Below are 19,706 nucleotides of genomic sequence, written 5' to 3' on the forward strand. Positions count from 1 at the left end.
GCGGTGGCCAAGTGGTGATTGATGTTGACGCCGTGCCCTGGGGCGATAATGGAGAGGTGCGGACGAAATAAGCGAAAATCCACAGAAGAGTTATTCTCTCTGCCGGCCAAAACAAAGATAAAGATCCCCCATATAGCCTTAACAGACTGTAGGGGCACGTGCTGTTAGCGAGCACCTATGAAGGCCGCAACGGTACACGAGTGGGTGTGTGGCCAGCACCACGCCCGACCGTCTTTGTCTCCCCAGTGGCGATGTTTACACACCACACCAAGTACTCATTTCAGGTTGAGTCGACCTAGGGGAAGCCCAGGACCGGTTCAGATAATCGTCACTGGTGTTGGCCGTGAGCGGGAATCGAACCCGGGTCGCTAGGTTCATAGTGCAGCGCGCTAACCGCTACACTATCGCCGGCCAAAACACACACGCACACACACACACACAAGTCTGTGCACACACGCGGTGCACACGCAAGGCTATATACACAGGTAGCCAACGCAAAGCTCCCCCGTGTAGCCTAAAGAGACTTTTCGGGCAAGTGCCGTATGCGAGTAGCACCTATGAAGGCCGGCACGGCATGCGACGGGGTGGGTGGCCGGAACCACGCCGGACAAAACCATCGTCTCCCTAGTGGCGACGTTCACACATCGCACCAGGGACACTTTTGAGGCTGAGTCGACCCAGATATTCGTCGCTGGTGTTGGCCGTGAGTTGGAATTCGAACTGGGGTCGTGGTCGTCTAATTCCCGGCGCAGCGCGTCAACCGCTGCGTGCACCGTCACCTGTGCGTTCATCGCCACCACAGTGGGAATAGCTCACCCGCATGTACGATTCTTATCGCGCTTGTAAACACACTGGGAGGTAGGGGGTGGTGGTGGTGGTTAGTCGGGGTACGTAGGGTGGAGACAGCTCCTTTGCAAGGTTGGGGGGGTGGGGGTAGCTTCGTTGTCAAAGCAGTAGCACACAACACCGAGCAATAACAAGAGTGCCCGGCCCGGAAACATGGAGCGCAAGCACACCTGCACGCATACACACACACACACCCACGCAGGTATGCGGTGGAAGCGTGCGATTTTAAACGCGCCCATAAACACATGCGTAGCCACACAGGTGCGGACGCAACTATAGTACAACCACCGTGGCGGTGACGCCACCCACGGCGCTTGTGCCAGGCTAGGTTGCACTTTCACGTGAAGTGTCGAAGGCTCGCTTTTGGCAGGATGTAACGGAAACAGACCCAGGTGCCATGTGTGGACTGACTGAGATGACTGGCAGATGCACCAGCCGTGCTTCCCATTGTGTCAACCTGCTGCGTTTTAACCGCTCATGCTCACAGCTCGTTGTTGTGAGCGTCGCCCTCCGTTGTTGCCGGATGGCGGACTGCTTCCAACTGCCCAGTAGCGTCCTCCACCAACCACCTCCACATAGGCCGATGTTGACACCGCTGGTACCAGTCATCGCCAAGTCCACTCAGCTCCACTTCCTCCACTACCACACCCAACCCATATCTTCTATGGCTTGTGCCGCGTCCCTTTAGCCCCCTTAATCATGCCGAACAAAAAGGTGCGTGGGAATGCGGGCTACATGACGAAGCCAACGCAGCCTCGTCTGCTGGATGAGCTTCGCTGATGTGACTGTGCCCAGATCTCCATGGGATCCGTGAGCTCCTCGCACAATCAAGTCTGGTTACACCGAGGATGGATCGTAGGCGGTGCCGGATTAAGCTAGTGCGGGGCCTGTAGCGTATGTTATGAAGGGGTCCTAAATAATGAAAAAAGCACGTAAATATTAAAACACAATTGTTTTACTTGCATAGTAAAGTAATTGCATTTTTTCATTTTCTATACAGCCAGATAATACGACAAATCGCTAACTTTAAACACACAGTCGTTCATAAAAGTTGAAGGCAGTATAGTACTATAGTAATAGAGCAAGTGCAAAATCACTGAACCGGAATTTATAGCTTGAAAGCATTTAGCCCTTGAAAGCGCGGGGCCAGTCGCATATGTAGCTACTTTTGCTACTAGGATAATCCGGCACTGATCGTAGGCAGGCCATCCTGAATGTGTGAAGCCGGCGCAGATGTTCCTCTGGAGGGCCCCACGTTGCGCACGCATTAAGAAGGGAAGGGCGTGAGGGGGGTGGAGAAGACGGGGAGCTTCATGCGGAGTAACAGGCCAGGCGGGTTTCGCACTCCGTTCAACAACCGATGGAGAGATAACGCCGGTACAGTGATGAGGAGTTGAGACCTGTGCTGCCAAACCGGCACTGGTCACGAGCACACTGCACAAGGCACTCCTGGCCATAACCAACCCACAACCGATGGAGAATGTATAGGTTGGCACAAGGTGCCAATGGAGGTGAATTATTGTGGTAATGACCCCACCACTATAACGCTGCAGGTTCAGCAGCATGAGTCTCCAACTCCTTTTGCGAGTGAAAAGCTATGACCAGGTCATCCTCGTAGCGGTGGTTTGCGGCTGGCCATTGAGCAACGATGGTCACTGCATCGCGCGGGGCTTTCAGATGCGCTTCTGCGGCCGTCTGGAACGTTCTTCCTTCCGATATTAGGAAGCCGAGGGAGCTATGCACTTTCCAATCTCGATCGAAAGCTCATTTCTTTAGAACAGCTTTTTGCTTCTAGTGTGTGGTCCTTCCCGCCCACACCTCCGATTCGTACGGTTGGCTACGTACGGTGCGAAAGAAGTTCCACATACATACATCAGCGTACAAAGCAACCCGAACCCATGTTGTAGGTTACGGTTACAGGTGAGTCAACCGACACCAATGTTCCAAACTTCAAAGTTGCTTCGCTTATCCTCCTCCATCCTTCTCATCGTGTCCCACACAACACAACCTCCTGTCTCCGATGATATCTTCAGCACTCTATTGCCACATTCCATTCCAAACCTCCCTAGCACGCCACAGAATTCCTCATCATTCACCCACAAACATTCAAATGCCGAAAATGCATCTTTTCCAGTTGCTGCTTTTTCGCCCACATCTTGAAACATTGCAGCAGCCGCCACTAGAGGTCGCTATACTCCCCGTTTAGAGCAGCGTTCTTCAGAGCGGGTCCACTTCCGCCGATAAGGCATCGTCAATTTTTGACTTAAAACTTTCGTGACTGCAGGAATTCATATCAAGCCCGATGAAGACAGCTTGTGTTGCGATCGAAACGTCGTGGTTTTTTTTGGCTTTTATTTTAATTTATTATTTTCATTTTCTATCTACGTGACTTCACCGACAGAACCAAGAATGTGACATCGTCAGTGTGAGGACCGTCACACGGTTTAAACCATTGGGGGGGGGGGGGGGGGGGGGGTGACAGCAGCATGATGATGATGGTGGTGGTGATGGTGGTGGGGGTGTTCTCAACATTCGTGTATTGTCGAGGGCCGCACGTCAAGGGGCCGCACTAAAGGCCCCCAGGGCCCCGCCAGTGGCCCGCGGGGCCTTGCGATGAAGAGCGCCGGGAGAGAGCGCGTCATCTCGCGGCGTCTCACGCGGGGGTTGGGGAACACGAGGGGCTCCTCTTGCAAGGCGTGAGGTCGGAGAGTAGGTGAGTTTGCTGGCCAATATTGGTATTGGAAGATGAATCTTGGTATTGTGAAGTTTGGGGAGTTATCCTCATTGGTGGCGCTGGATCATTCCGGGGGCTCTAAGGATTTTATTTTTTGCCACCACCAAATTCATTTTAGTAAATTCTTTGTGAGATGGCCGAAGACGTAGAGGCAAGCGTTCGCTACGTAGTGAGATAAGGGAATATGCAGATGAGACAAATATGCGGTGAGATGAGAGATGCGTCGACAGGATGCAGAGGTGCAGTGCGATGAGTTTGTATTTGGCGAACCTCAATTTGTATCGTGAATCTGGGACTCCTTGAGCTATCTGCGGCCCCAAACAATTGCTTCGTTTGCGTATTCCCAGCACCACCACTGAGATTAACCCCTCGCACGCGTCAATGGGTTTTGTCCGAGTTCTCCGGCTTCATCCCCCGATGGAGAAATACCCTCTCGACAAATCGTCTTGAGACTCAGTGAGGCGTCCCTGAATAAATGTATCGGTCATGATCGGGCCGTGTAACAATGAAGACAAAGGTCCCCCATATAACCTTAACAGACTGTTGGGGCAAGTGTTGTTAGCGAGCACCTATGAAGGCCGGCACGGCACGCGAAGGGCCAACACTACGCCCGGCCGCCTTTGTCTCCCCGTTGGCGTTGTTTACACATCGCACCAGGTACTCATTTGAGGCCGAGTCGACCTAGAGGAGGCCAAGGATATTCGTCAGCAGTGTTGGTCGTTGAGCGGGAATCGAACTCGGGTCGTCAGGTTCGTAGTGCAGCGTAGCGCTAACTGCTGCGCCACCGCTCACCACCGTGTAACAATAAGCACTGATCCACAATCAAATAAGCTCCAGTTCAAATCTCGGCGTTTTGGAAAACGCCGAATGTTCGAGACTTGTGACGGATCGCCAGCTAAAGGAGGGGGGGAAACGCGCCCGGCTGGGCGTACACCGCGGAGACGGAGCGAAGAGACCAACAGCCGTGCTGGATCTGGAGGGATCAGTGCATCGCAGGACCGCGAGATGGGCAGCGGCGTGGGAAAGGGTCCTTCATTGAGCAGTAGATAGACCATGAATGGAATGACAGCGCACTAATACCCACCACAAAATGTGTGCCTAAACCCTAACTCGTTGCACGTGTCCCGTGCTTTCGCGTGCGAGCTTTGCCCGACTTTGGAAAATCCCAACGATGACTTCCATCGGCTCATAAATGCTTTAGTGTGTGCAAATCGCACGCATGACGCCAGTGACCCCGGCGTAAACGATGGTGCCTCTTTAAATCGCCGATATGACAGCGCGCACGGTGCGAGTAGGGGGGGGGCTGGTTCTCTCAGTTGAAGTGTTTACAAAGTTGATGCTAAAAATAAATTGCCGAGGATGTGACTGGGGTAGCTGAGTAGGAGCGGCGGGGGGCTGGGGTGGGGGGGTTCTAAAATTTGCGTCAGAGAATCTTGAGCCGGAACAACTGAGAGCCTGGGTTCGAATCCATGTTTCAGTCTCACGCCTTGAGTCACAGTCGTTCATTTGAAGCTTTCGTGACTGCAGGAATCCATTCTCTTTGGTTCTTTCGGTAAAGTCACGTAGGTATGAAACAAAATAAATCACGACGTTTCGGGCGCATCAGGTGTTGTCAAGTGTTTTAAAGTAAATTTGTGATGTCCGTCCTGTCACCAATGGCTGTGCAATAATAACAATAATATCAACAACAAAAAACCCTGCTAATTATAAGAGTGATGATAATAATAGTACATGTGATGATAATGTCAACTGCTGACCCACGAAAGCCTCATTGAGTTTTAAGAATATGTTTGTCTTCGGGCGGGTTCTGCTACATTGGGGTGACTTGGCCAATTCCATCACGTGTAGCCCTTGAGCCCAAACGAGATATTTAACTTAATTATCCGCGCCACGTAAGGAGTGACATCACTTTATCGGTTCCAATATAAAAAAATTAACCCGTAAAAACAAAGTTTTTCTCTATAAATCGTTTATATGCGTGGCATCGGTTTTATTTTATTATTCATTTCTGTTTTTCTTGAGTAAGAGTTTCATTTTTATCACATTGGTATTTTAAATTAAATATGAAATATTTTTTTTCCTAAAAAGTGGAAAATTTTGGAAAAAAAATTTCACGAAAATAAATTGTCACGCACAACGAGTCTGTGTGCAAAATGTCAGCTCGATTGGATCACGGGAAGTGGGTTAAAAAACGACCGAAATATTTGCACGGTCGTAAGCGCGCAAGCAAGCAAGCAAGTGATCTTAATATAAAGGATTTAAAAAACACCCTCTCCAGTAGTGGTGCGACTGCGGTTATCCGGAACAGACCTCACTACGTGGTAACGACGCAATGCACCGATTCGCAAATACGACGGAGACATCGCAGCGATGATGATACAACGACTCCGCTATTCCTGACACCTGAATGTGAAATTGTCGTCTGTTGCTCTGCATCTACATCAGCAGCCGATGCGAGAGAAGCAGACGACTCATCCCGAGTTCTACATGTGCGTGGCGACCTCAGATCCGTGCGTGCTGACACCAACGCCTCTCCTCTCTACCAAATCACTCCACCGGGGCCCCAATTTGCGCGCGATGCGGGATAGGTCAGGAGGTCGGCAGACTGCGAGGCTCTATTAAGGACCGCTTCGTGACCCTTATCCACGTCGCATTGCGGCTCTTTAAATATAGAGAGGTGTTTTTTTTGTTTATACCGATTTCGCAAACAAAAATTGTCTCTTCTTGTTCCTTTTGGTTGCTTATCCCCCCCCGGGATACGCTATCGTATTTTCATGTTCTACGATGAGATGAAAAAAAGATTTGCTGGCTGGCTGGCTGACTGGCTGGAGGAACGGACGGACAGTCAAGTGCGAGCGCGCTGTTCCTTTTGGTTGCTTATCCCTCCTGGGATACGCTATCGTATGTTCATGTTCTACGATGAGATGAAAAAAAGATTTGCTGGCTGGCTGGCTGACTGGCTGGAGGAACGGACGGACGGACAGTCACGTGCGAGCGCGCTGTTCAAGTCGTGGTTGAAAAGAGTTGTGGCTGGTCACAGGTTGGTCCTTATGGTCACGGGATTCTCACGTATTGAAGTAAAAATTGTTTCGTTGCTGCTTCTTCTTAATTCTCTTCTTCCCCTCCCAAGAGCGACCTCGTCGCGTTCAACGCCGTGTTATGCCACGGCTCCGTTCGACACCCGGATTTGTGTGATGTCACATCAGAGCGGTGATGCCATTTGTTTACGAGAGGCTCACCTCATCACCCCTTGAGTTCTGCTCCGGCCTCTTCATTTTGAAGGACGACTTGCCAACAACATGGGTGCTTACAGAGTGATGTCTCACCGTGTCGCCTTTGGTAGACTATTGGGGGCACGTGCTTGCTGGCGAGGAGCCAGGGACAGTGCACGCGGCGGTGGGTGATCAACGCAACGCCCGGCCGCCTTTGTCTCCCCAGCGCTGGTGTTTTACACGCCGCAACCACGTACTCATATAAGGCTGAGTCGACCTAGGGGAGGCCCATAACCGGTGCAGATGTTTAGTGCACACATATACGGTGATGGAGGCCCTACTCAACATGTTGCCACCGCGACCCTCATCAGGACAAGCAGATCGAGAAACGAGCGAACGAAACAAACACAATGGTAATAATGTGACTTATTTACGCAGGAAAGCCTCGCGGCGATGTTTGGCCATGAATTCCATTCATGAACATTTGGCTTCATGTTGAGAACACCACGCATGCATTCGTACAGACGAGGGGACAACACACAACGCCTGGGTACGTAGGCGAACCCACTTGCCGTACTGCCATCTCGCAGATCAGCTGGCTTCAAGAGATATCTCAAATCAAATCTCTACGTGCCTCTGCATGACCATCCCACCCGCTCGTTCGTGTGTCATCTCATCGCACTGATCGTGACCATCCGCGTATCTGTAAACGGAGTTTAACGCGTTGTATAATGTCGTTTACTTCCACTTGACATTGCTGGATGAGCCACTCCACCCCCCTCTTCCCCACGCCGTGTGGGTCATGGGAGTTATTTGACCAGTCTTGAGCACCCACGTAGATGCGAGTTGGTTAACACGGGTTGGGGCCCAGGATTTACTAAAACCCCCTTTTCCGGGAATCGAACGCGGGCCGCCGGATTCACGATGCGTTGCGTAAAACCGCTCGTGCCACCGCTCCCCCCACCCACCCCACCCCAACTCACTGCGATCAAGATAAATATCCGCGTTCGCTCTGTGAACCACTGGCACTGACTAACCCACAGTTGTCACAATATTCGCAATCTTGTTATGACCAAATCACCTGGAATACGGCCGACGCTGTCGGATCTCGAGAGCTAAGCAGGCACCTGAGCCTGGATCACGTTCACGTTGAGCGCAGTCCGACCACTGCGCATGCCAATGTGCCATAGGTAGTAAACAGTAGGTAATGCAGGAAATTAAAAAAAAATCCACTGTTGTACTGTACGTCTATGCTCCCCCCGCCTTCAACAACATCGCACTGACCAGAGTAGTAACGTGCAGTTCATTACCTTCCATGACCCGCTCGGCGTGGGGAAAAAAAAAACACGCTGTCATCCAGCAGTGGATTGGCGCAGAGGGCCGGCCATACTCGCAATCTCGGCTGAGACCCTCCGTGTACACGGACAGGAGGACTACACCTTGTACACGCGTCAAACCGATTGCATCGTGATGATGATGCTGCGTTTGCGGTTGTGGCACAATCACAGCTGACAACTCCAACAAAACTCAGCAATCTTGATTTGAAGCTATCGTGACTGCAGGAATCCATACTCCTTGGTTCTTTCGGTACGTAGGTATAAAAATAAAATATAAAATAATATATAACGACGTTTCGATCGCAACACAAGCGGTCGACCTCAGGCGGAAAAAATATTCCAGCAGTAGAACTGTTGAAGCAGCGAGAGAGCTGTTACAACAAGAGGTTAAATAAACTCATCAAGGCATTCATCACCAATGCTCTATACAATACTTCTTTAGAATATATAATTTTCGACGTTTCAGCCAATGGCCCTTTTTTACAGGAGACATGCCATGGTGGGGGGGGGGGGGTAGCGGGGTTTTTCTATGTACTGGGAAGGGCCATTGCCTGAAACGTCGCCTATCATAATTGTTTTTTACCCTTCTATCTGGCAACAAAACTGACACCTTTTTACAATGAGTTGCCAGATAGTAGGGTAAAAAAAATAATTATCATATTTTTTACTGGCAAATGAGGTTCCAATGGTGTCGCTTATCATGTTTCGAGTGGCCTCTCTCTGGCAATCTCTGTGTTGTGAAAGGGGGCCCATAGCCCGAAACGTCGCCTATTAAGTCTACGCAAGGCGACGCACCGCCGTTACCTGTGCGTTATACATCGATCGTGGCAGCGAACCGGGCCAGCTGGTGGTGGCGGGGCGGGGGGGGGGGTCACGTTTCATAGCGGAGTCAGCTAATTGTTGACTATTAATGTCCTCGTTCTGGTGTTGATCATACTTCTGACTACTTTTGGTTGTACACGGATGTCGAATAAATACCTTTATACATAATTGCACAGATATCAATGCAGCCCTTGTTAACTGCACGTGTGTTGACGGGATCATGGTACTACTTACTACTGCGCTTGTACTTTAGCAACAGCTGTACGAACAGCACCAACAGCATCACCGATACGGGAGGAGAGGGAGTACCGGTGCTGCTGCTGGTGGTGGGGCGTAGGCGGAATAATGAAAAAAAAATAAGAGGGGGGAGGAGGAGAGAGGATGAGTGGGAGGGGGGAAGCTTACTCACGGATCGCGCCACACAAAGGCGGCGGCGGCCGATGTGTGTGTATATAAGGAGGGCCCAGGGTGCATTCCCTCTATTCGCCAGTGTCGAGCGCAAGAGCAAAGTCGGTGCGCACGCGGAGACCGATCGCTCGCAGTTCCACTTCTCACTGACGCTCAGACTCACGATGAAGACGCAAACTTCGCTCGTTCTTCTCCTCTGGATTCTCTCCGTTGCGGGTGAGTTTTCAACTACGCGCGGACAAACATGCTGTTGGGGGGGCAAGTGCTGTTAGCGAGCACCAATTAAGGTCGGACCCGGGCGACGGTGCGGTGCGGGCAGCGCTGGCCTCGCTGGTGCCGATGTCTATGCAGAGTATGGAGTTGTCGCTTAAGGCTGAGTGGACCTAAGGGAGGCACAGAACGGCTTCAGAAGTGATCGGTGTTTCGGCGTTAGTCGTGATCGGGAATTGGATCGAGACCACCGGATGTATGCACGCGGCGCGGTGCGTCAACTGCTGCGCCGCCGCTCCAATTACACAAAAAAGACAAAGATCCCCCGTGTAGCCTTAACAGACTGCAGGGGCAAGTGCTGTTAGCGAGTAGCACCTATAAAGGCCGGAACGGAACACGACGGGGTGGGTGGCCAGCACCACGCCCGGTCGCCTTTGTCTCCCCAGTGGCGATGTTTACACACCGCACCAGGTACTCATTTGAGGCTGAGTCGACCTAAGGGAGGTACAGGACCGGTTCAAATAATCGTCACTGTTGGTGTTGGCCGTGAGCGGGAATCGAACTCGGGTCGCCGGGTTTATAGCGCAGCGTAGCATTCACCGCTACACTACCGCTCCCCACGGTACACACGGAACGACACACACACACGTTACACACGGACGACACATACGTACGGCATAGACAAAGATCCCCCGTATAGCCTCAACAGACTGTTGGGGGCTAGCGCTGTTTCGCGAGTGCTCGTAACGCATTTGCTCGCGCGCGCTCGCACGAGACACCCGCGGGCAGATGCAGCCGCACAAAGACACAGACGCGCGCGCGCGCGCACCGAGACACAAACCAGTTTCGTGTGAGCGTTGTGCTTCGTTACAAGCACCGGCACGATCGTGGGCATGAAATGGGACACCCGCGAGTGTGCGTTCAGAAACTCCGGCGAGGGCTGCGACAAAGCGTTGACGATAAGAGAACGGGGGGGGGGGGGGGACGCTTCAAAGCTTTGCGTCTGCACGATTTTTTTTTACCACCGCTAAGATGCAGAGATCACGAAATGAGGGGCACTGCTGCTGCTGATGGTAAACGCTTAGAACATTGCCCGAAAAGCTTCGGGACATGGAGAGGATCGCGGAGCTCGGGCAATTGTTGGAGGCGCTGGCTGCTGCTGCTTATACTCAAAATGACGAATCTCCCCCCCCCCACCCCCACCCCTGTCTTCCAGTTGTGCTGAGCAGAACCGACAATGATCTTCCCCCGAGAGCCGGCACCGTCGCGACCCGACCAGAGGAGAGTCCTCCCGCCGTCTCCTCGCCGCCCCCTGGCCACGAATTATCTCCGCGCCCTCTCCCCGAAGACGACGAAGACTACAGCGACGACGACGAAGAACACTACAGCGACTACGACGATGAAAACTTCAGCGACGCGGAGGACGTTGACTACGAGATGAGCGGCGCGTCCGAAGGGCGTTTTGAAACGGAGCACCTGATGGCGGCCGTGCGCGCGGGTCCCACGCTGCCGAGCAAGCCTCCCGTCGCGAAGGGCAAGAAGGGCAAGAAGACGGGCGAGGGCAAGAAGAAGGGCAAGGGGAATAAGAAGGGCAAGGGGAAGAAGAAGTCGAACGACGGGAAGAAGAAGAAGGATCAGCCGAAGGGCGAGAGCCAGACGCGTGGCCACTTCTCGGAATGCCCCGAGCCGAACTACTGCGTGCGCGGCACGTGCCGCTTCGCCGATGCGCTGCAGGAGCCCCAATGCATGTAAGTAGAGGGGAGAGACAAAGGCGCTCGGGTCACGTGATTTGAGGATGAGGCTTGACGGCGGTGGTGGTCGTAGTGGTGATGGTGGTGTCGCTGCTCCTGTTGATGATGTTGGTGGTTATTGTTGGATATGATTTTGCGGCTGTTGATATTACTGCTGCTTGATGATGACCGTGCTCCTGGTGCGTAATCGTAATGACCATGTTGATGATATTGACGAGTTATCATCAATGTCGATGATTTATCATCAATGTCAAATTGGTAAATGGGACGACGTGATTGATAAACGGGACAAACATTGGCTCCATGCATGCATGCAGTTTCGGTGGTGAGGAAATCATCCAGCAACGCACAATCGAATATGCACGGCATTATTGGAAATCGGCCTGCGTATACAAGTAGCGCTCTGCAAAGCCTCTGATTGGCACAGTCGGCTACGTACGGCGCGAAAGAAGTTCAACATACGTACACGACGGGGAATACGCCACGTGATCTCGTGTAATCTCGGAAGGCCTCGAGCCTGGCTTGGTGCGGCACTCGGATGGCTTTGTCCACCTCGCACAAACAGGGGCGCGATTGGAGGCGCAGCGAGATCCGTCGTTGTTGTACTCTACTTGCATACCCCCTGGTTCGACCGCATCTATGCTCCCTTAGCCTATACCCACGCGCACTGACCGGCGGATTGTCAAAGTACAATCGCGTGCCACGTGGCGCGGACAGGGGTTCAGCCAGCGGTGGCTTGCCCAATGGCTCTGTGTTATGAACGTGGTATTATTTTGTGTATCATTCACGATTGTGTGTGTATGTGGGTAGATGGGGAAGGGTGGGTCCCGTGCAATTTCTGGCTCACGCCATTGCAGTTTCTGGCTGAACGTTGTTGGCTCAACGTTTGCCCAACGTTAGCCTATAACGTTGGTACGTGTGTACAACCGTTGGACCAAAGTCCCACGTGTTTTGGGGCGCTTAAATTGTTTTTAACACTTCTGAGAATTTGCTCTGGAGACCACCTGGAGAAGATTCGAGGCGCGCGTTGACAATGATGGCCAACAAGTGGAGACTTTGACTTTTTGAAGCTATCAACATTACACTTGTTATCATGTCACGGCGTATTATCCGTTCTTTTTCAATTCAAAACGGTAGTCCCCTATAAGTTTCACAATTTTTTAAAGCACCCTGTATAACTGTGCGTGACCGACACCTAACAGCCCTCTCTGTCCCTTGCCGCCCCCCCTCTCATGCGTACAGATGTGACTCAGGTTACATGGGCATGAGGTGCGAGTCGGTGATTCTGCCCGTCACAAAGGAGGAGAATAACCTCCACACGAGGACCATCGCTCTGGCTGCCCTGGTCATCTCGTGCCTGGCCCTCATCGTCTGCGCCGTCACCTCCATCCTCTTTAGGTGAGCATCCCGCAAAACGGGACGAGACGGAGGAATATCGGTCGTGAATCTCAGAATGAAAGCCACAGCACTAATGACAACAAAGGCAATAGCCACCCACACGCGCGTAAATCAGACTGCGGCCCTTAAAAAAAGAGCCTGCAAAGGGGACCCCCTCCCCCACCAGCTGACGCCCCCCCCCCCCACCGTCGCACCCCCCCCCCTTCCAAACCGAGTAGCAGGTGTCCCCTGTGCGTCACAATCTGTACGCACAGGGGGTCCGCAGCCTTTGTTCACCGTCCCGTGGTGACAGCTGATCGGAATGTGGACCTGGTGCCTTGCGCAGCGACGACGCGCAATGCACAGAGCGCGTGGCATTGCAACGAGGAACCGCGAACAACAACATCTCGTGGCAAAGTCATTCAAACTACCGTGTTGGTGCTGCTACAGCGGCGTCGCGGGTTAGCAGCACCCCCGGATGGTATCGGTACGATTCCAGTTGAAAGAACGGGGCAAGTTTCTTGAAATCGCCGTGTCTTTTCACCACGCCAGTGCAAAGGAACGCACTGCAGTTAGTTGATCGGCCGGTCAAGTGCGGTGTGGGTTAGAGTGTGGGTTACTCCCGATTCTTCCGGGAGTAGGCCCAAAGCAGCCTTGAGAAAGCCTCTCCAGAGCTACCCAGGGTCCTTTCCGTCAGCGGCGGCGTGGACGGGCGGATTCGAGGGCTGTGGGAGATGCAATCGACTGGTGGAACGTGACTTGTCACGACCAGGTTGCAAGGAATAAATTCGATCGGTCGTTCGGTCGTTCGGCGTTGGCCAGGGGAGAGCGCGCGTCACGCAAGGGCCGTAGATTCACTCAGATGCACGTCCCACAAAGTAAACATCTTTCGGGTAAAAGGCAAAAAAAGTTATCTCGTTTATCACCCGTGACGTAAGTAACTAACGAACAAAAAAAACCCCTTTACGTGGTCACGGTGAGCAATGGAAACAAGGCGTTGCGTCGAGTCCAAGGGTTGATGGCTATCGAAGTGGGTGGGTGGGTGGCGAGTGGGGATGGGTGGGGAGTGAGTGCGGCAGTGATGGCTTTTGAAGCCGACCCCGTTGTTCACGCGATAAGAGCCCCCGCCCGCATAGACCACGGCGATGACGATGGCGATTCCCCAAATATCCGGTCATCATCACCGCAGCTCGCAGTCCATCGCTCTGTGCGTTGGAGAAACCGGCCCGGGGGGGTGGGGTGGGGGAAGATGACGTCGCAGAACGACTTTCTTACATGCTCCCGCAAATAGCGTTCAACACGCTTCGACGAAATAGACTTTTATCATTTAGCCAAATATAATGCGGGACCTTGTTTAATGTTTTTAAAGCATTGAATATGGCGCACTTGAGAGTCTGGTTTCACGACTCGCTCTTTGTCGATATTGCGTTGGCAGTGGCGCAGAGGCACACCATAACGGCTCGAATCACGCGAACACACTTGTTGTCATCGCGGGCGTCATCGCCGTTATATGACAGCGTGCCTACTCTGCTTCACAGAGGGACGTTAAAGACCTCCACCCCCTCCCCACCAACCCCCATGACGTCATTCGCAAAAGTAGTCCATCGCGTGACAACATCAGACTCAAAGTTTTGCCAAATTACAAAATTACTGTACACCGCAAATTGCTCCACTGGGATATTACACACACACACAAAGATAAAGGTCCTCCCCCCCATTATAGCCTTCACAGACTGCTGGGGCAAGTGCTGTTAGCGAGCACCTATCCACATGCACAGCAGCAGCGGCGGTCACCGTTGCTTTCAACCACTGCCAGATTGCTCTTGTAAATTTGACTCTATGCTGGTTTCGTGAGTGTTCACGCGGTTCATAACCCGGTTAATCTATTTACGGAAAGATTTTTTCTACTTCTTCTTTTCATCCTTTTTTCTTTTTCGTCTTTTTTGTCTTCGTATTCTCTTATTTCTTCTTCTTTATTTTTATTCGAATTCTTCATCTTCGTATTCTTCTTCTTAGTATTCATCTTCGTATTCTACTTCTTAGTATTATTATTCTTCTTCGTATTCTTCTTCTTCCTAATGAATTTCCTTCACTGTGTTCTTTCCAGCAGGCGGTCGAAAAGGAGGAGAGACATGGACCTGGAGTCGCTGACTGGGAAATACCGCGATGGTCGCAACTAAAGAGGAGAGAGAGAGACAGACGAAGATCTCGAGACGCCGTGTGAAGAGAGAGAGAGGAAGAGAGACAAAAACACTGCCCAAGTGCAATTCACGACTCCTACTGAAGACGCTCAGCCAAACAAGCCCCGGTCCATGTCGGCGATTCACGCGATCCCCAGTATGCAACCAGGAGCCATATCTTAGGGTCAACCGCATTTCAATGTGTGTGCGTGTGTGTGTACGCAAGCACGCGTGTGTACACGTGTGTGAGTGCGTGCGCGTGTGTATGTGTGTGTGCGTGCGCGTGTGTATGTGTGTGTGTGCGTGTGTGCACGCAAGCACGCTTGTGCACACGTGTGTGTGCGTGTGTGTGCGTGCGCGCGCGTGTGTATGTGTGTGTGCGTGCGCGTGTGTATGTGTGTGTGTGCGTGTGTGCACGCAAGCACGCTTGTGCACACGTGTGTGTGCGTGTGTGTGCGTGCGTGCGCGTGTGTATGTGTGTGTGTGCGTGTGTGTGTACGCAAGCACGCGTGTGCACACGTGTGTGTGTGCGTGCACGTGTGTACGTGTGTGTGTGCGTGGACAAACATCGGTGGCTCTCATAGGAATGTCGCCTTTTCAGCCGTTATCTTTTAGGGAGATAAGTGGAGGGAGATGATAGCCACCACATATGAACATAGATAGACACACACCACGTTATGTTAAATACTGTTATTTATATATATTGTATATATATGTGTGAACACATAAACCGTTATGTAGGTTTGGATTATTGAGTTCCTTCGTGACATCTGTGTATATTTGTCTCATACACACACTGGACAAACACAAAGATCTCCCGTATAGCTCTACAGAATATCAGGGCAAGTGCTGTTAGCGAGCACACCTCTGAAGGAAACACATACATGCTCGCACAGACACGCAAGGGTACACACACAGGGACACGCTGACATACACATAAATAGCACAGACAAAGACACCCCGTGTAGCCTTAACAGACTATTGGGGCAAGTGCTGTTAGCGAGCGGCACCTATGAATGCCGGTCCGACACACGAGGGGGTGGGTGGCCAGCACCACGCCCGGCCGCCTTTGTCTCTCTCGTGGCGATGTTTAAACACCGTACCAGGTACTCGTTTGAGGCTGAGTCGAACCGGTTCAGATATTCGTCGGCGTTTGTTAGCCCTGAGCGGGAATCGAACTCGGGAGGCCGGGTTCATAGCGCAGCGCGCTCACCACTTAATCACCTCTGCACTGCCGCTCCCCCCCCCCCACACACACACACCCATCTGCCACACACACAAGATGACAACAGCCTAGTGTTGGTCAAAGTATAAGGTCAATGCTCATAACGAGAGTCCACGATTGAGACAATGGTTGAGAAGACAAATTATTGCGTGGCGTTGTTCATTGTTCAATCGGAACAAACGCACTTTGACACCCTGACCTTTGTGGTAGAGGCCAATTTTCAAAAGAAACACAAAGATAACGAGTCCCCGTATAGCCTTAACAGGCTATTGGGGCAAGTGCTGTTAGCAAGCACCTATGAAGGCCGATGGGTGGCCAGCACCACGCCCGGCCGCCTTTGTTTCCCTAGTGGCGATGTTGACACATCGCACCAGGTACTAATTTGAGGCTGAGTCGACCTAGGGGAGGCCCAGGACAGGTTCAGATAATCGCCACCGGTGTTGGCCGTGAGCGGCAATCAAACTCGGCTCACCGGGTTCAGAGGGACGCGTGCTACCGTTGCGCCACCACTCCGTTTATTTAAAACAAACGGTGCGTCTTCTAGTCCTGAGAATGCGGTAATAAGGGGCACAAGCAAGGCATCTCAGTGTTGCTACTGCTGAATCAGAGTGTTGGGGACTAAAGTCTGAGTATAGGACTCTCGTTTGCAAGCAAGTGTTGGAACGGGTGCGGTATGGAGGCTGTTACATGCAATTTACGCAGTCACCAGTATTATAATATTTAGCTGTATAACAAACACTGCCAGTGGGAGAATTTTTTAAAAATACACAATACACGTGAGTTTAAGTAACGTATTTAAGAGAAAGCAGTGGTAATTTATGTTATGCTCAAAGCTTTTGAGTTATTTTTGTAAATTAAATGTGCTGATGATGGATTAAATAATATCTTTGTACAAAAAAAATGTCAAGTGGACTCTTTCATCCAGCAGTGGATTTATTGATTATTTATGGATAATCTTGTTGATGTATGATGAAGACGATGATGCAATTAAAAGTTGAATGAAGTTATTGCATCCGGTTCGGATTGAAGATGAAGATGCAGAAATGCCAGCCATATGTATGTATGTCTGAATGTATGTATGTATGTCTGAATGTATGTATGTATGTCTGAATGTATGTATGTCTGAATGTATGTATGTATGTCTGAATGTATGTATGTGTGTCTGAATGTATGTATGTGTGCAGTATGTGTGTTGAACTTCTTTCGCACCGTACATAACCAAATGCGCTCGTCGAATCGAGATCGTCACGCGAAATGGTCACGTGGCTGGGCGGCAAGGTTGCACGAGTTCAAATCCATCATCCCTCCGGGGTCGATACAATGAAGTCGCATAACTCTTTGGGGGAAGTCAACAGTGGTTGTCCGATGGGTTTGACTCCCCCCACCGCCTCCCCGCCATAGCAATGTAGAATTTCGACTTCCTCTGGCTCAAAAGTAAACACTATTGGACCTTTCTTTCCAGTATCAAAATACAGGCAGTCCTCTCATTACGATGGAGATGCGTTATGACGACCCCATCGTAAGTCAAAAATATCGTAAGTCGAAGATGGCCTAGCCTACCCAGGAGTCTTAAAGAATAGTGATAATTTAGCAAAAGAGAGCAATTTATAGTACCGTACTGTATAAACTATATACTGTATTTATGAATTACAATACTGTATTGCACAGTAAAATGTAAAGTAAAAAAAGGGTAAATTCTTACCTACCCATATGAACTCCAATTGAATAGAACGTTTTTTCAGGAAACAATCCTATCTGCTATAAAAAATATTTGACATACATTTTGTCGTATCGCTATCGCCATCGTAAGATCGATAATATCGTAAGATCGGACCATCGTAACTCGGGGACTATCTGTACAAGAATTGATTTCGCCCTTTCTGGCAATAACACGGGTGTGTTAAGATGTAAAAAAACACCAAAGAGAAACCTTTTGCGAGGAATCTTGTCTGAATTAACCACGCACGGACTTGCTCTGGTAGTGTTTGCATAGTCTTGTGTTTGCATGTTCACCACAAGTATGTGCGTGGTTAATGCAGAGATGATTCCTTGCAAAAGGTTTCTGTTTGGTGTTTTAACATCTTAACACACTTGATTTGAAGCTTTCGTGACTGCAGGAATCCATACTCTTTGGTTCTTTCGGTAAAAGTCACGTAGGTAGAAAAACAATAGATCACGACGTTTCTATCGCAACAACAAAAAAGAAGCAGCAGTTTTTTTTTCTTGCTGCAGTTGTCCCACCTGATGACGATCGCTTGTGTTGCGATCGAAACGTCGTGATCTATTGTTTTTCTACCTACGTGACTTTACCGACAGAACCAAATGAGTATCTTAACACAACTGTTTTATTGCCAGAAAGGGTAGAAACATTCTTACGAATTAAACATCATTTGGTGACTTTAATGCTGCTGCTGCTGCGTTGCTAGTGGTCGCGCACGCACAGCCAAAGAGAGCACGCATTTGTCAACCACACCGTGGCCTTACAAAGGGAAACAACTTTTTGGTTCTTTCGGTAAAGTCACCTAGAAGGGAAATAATAAAAATAATAAAATAAAATATTATTATATTATTTTATTATTTTATTTTATTATTTTATTTTATTATGTTTAATTTTATTATTTCCCTTCTACGTGACTTCACCGAAAGAACCAAGAAGATGAATTCCTGCAGTCACGAAAGCTTTAAATCGAAAGGGAAACAAGTGTTAAAACAATATATTAACAATGTGTGACGTTTCGGGTATTGCAGCAATTCTCATTTTGAGCGGAAATTCACTTCGACTGTTTTTCTTTTGGCCACGTGGTTAACATCAGCTCAGAAAGTACCACTCATAATCGAGGTTTTTTGGGGGTAGATCGCGTAAATATGAACGTGTCGTTCAACCTGGCACTACCCAACGCAGCCAATTTGCAAGGTTTGTCACGGAAACAAAACGTGGCCAATTCGTTACGAGTACAGCAGCACACCGGTGTGTTGGAGAGTAAACCCACGCCATTTAGAAACATTTACAAAAACCCACATTATGGACAATATTGATCGCGAAAGCCGACATGTGAAACCAAGTAAAACTCCGTTTTGTATACAGCGTCATTCGCACGAAGCCTCCCCTACAGCGCTTCACTGGACAATCCCAGTGGGATTAACCCCTTGTCGCTAAAACTAATTAGGGAAAACAAACCCGACACAGACGAAAATGCAAGAGAAAGTTACATGAGTGTGTCAGACGAGCCCTAACTCACCACCCATTGAGCGCTGCTCTGCCCTCGCTACGCTCAAGGTGCCCGGATTTGGTCGATTGAAGTTTTTGCCGGACAGACGTCAGCGCACGCTTTTTTTTCTCTCTACGTAATAGGATGATGTTATTACATCAACAATAAACAGCAGGTTGCTGCTGGGATGTCCTCGCGGTTACGCCGTACACCTCCTCTCGGCACGATGTCCGACGTTTTGCTCCAAGTGCTGGGAGCTTATTCGGGAAACCGAGTCGGAAGGACAGTGATGAAGTGGTTGTTTTGGCCGGGAGAACATTTGAACGGATGCAAACGAAATCGAGTTAATGTACCGAGTTAACGTTTTAACAGGTCACTTCATCGTAACGCGAGCA

The 19,706-nt window shown here is 50.4% G+C and overlaps 1 protein-coding gene across 1 annotated transcript; it reads left to right on the forward strand.

The window, feature by feature from the left end:
- The first annotated feature begins 9,391 nt into the window (after nucleotides 1–9,391).
- On the forward strand, nucleotides 9,392–16,866 carry LOC133354374 (amphiregulin-like). The gene is made up of 4 exons (XM_061571169.1): nucleotides 9,392–9,575; nucleotides 10,786–11,317; nucleotides 12,563–12,718; nucleotides 14,808–16,866. The coding sequence occupies exons 1-4, from the start codon at nucleotides 9,392–9,394 to the stop codon at nucleotides 14,875–14,877; spliced, it is 942 nt and encodes a 313-aa protein (XP_061427153.1). The 3' UTR covers nucleotides 14,878–16,866.
- Nucleotides 16,867–19,706: the final 2,840 nt, after the last annotated feature.

The sequence above is a fragment of the Lethenteron reissneri genome, chromosome 47, assembly GCF_015708825.2.
Source record: "Lethenteron reissneri isolate LAM-NWPU_2019-01 chromosome 47, ASM1570882v1, whole genome shotgun sequence".
In the NCBI taxonomy this organism is placed as follows: Eukaryota; Metazoa; Chordata; class Hyperoartia; order Petromyzontiformes; family Petromyzontidae; genus Lethenteron; species Lethenteron reissneri.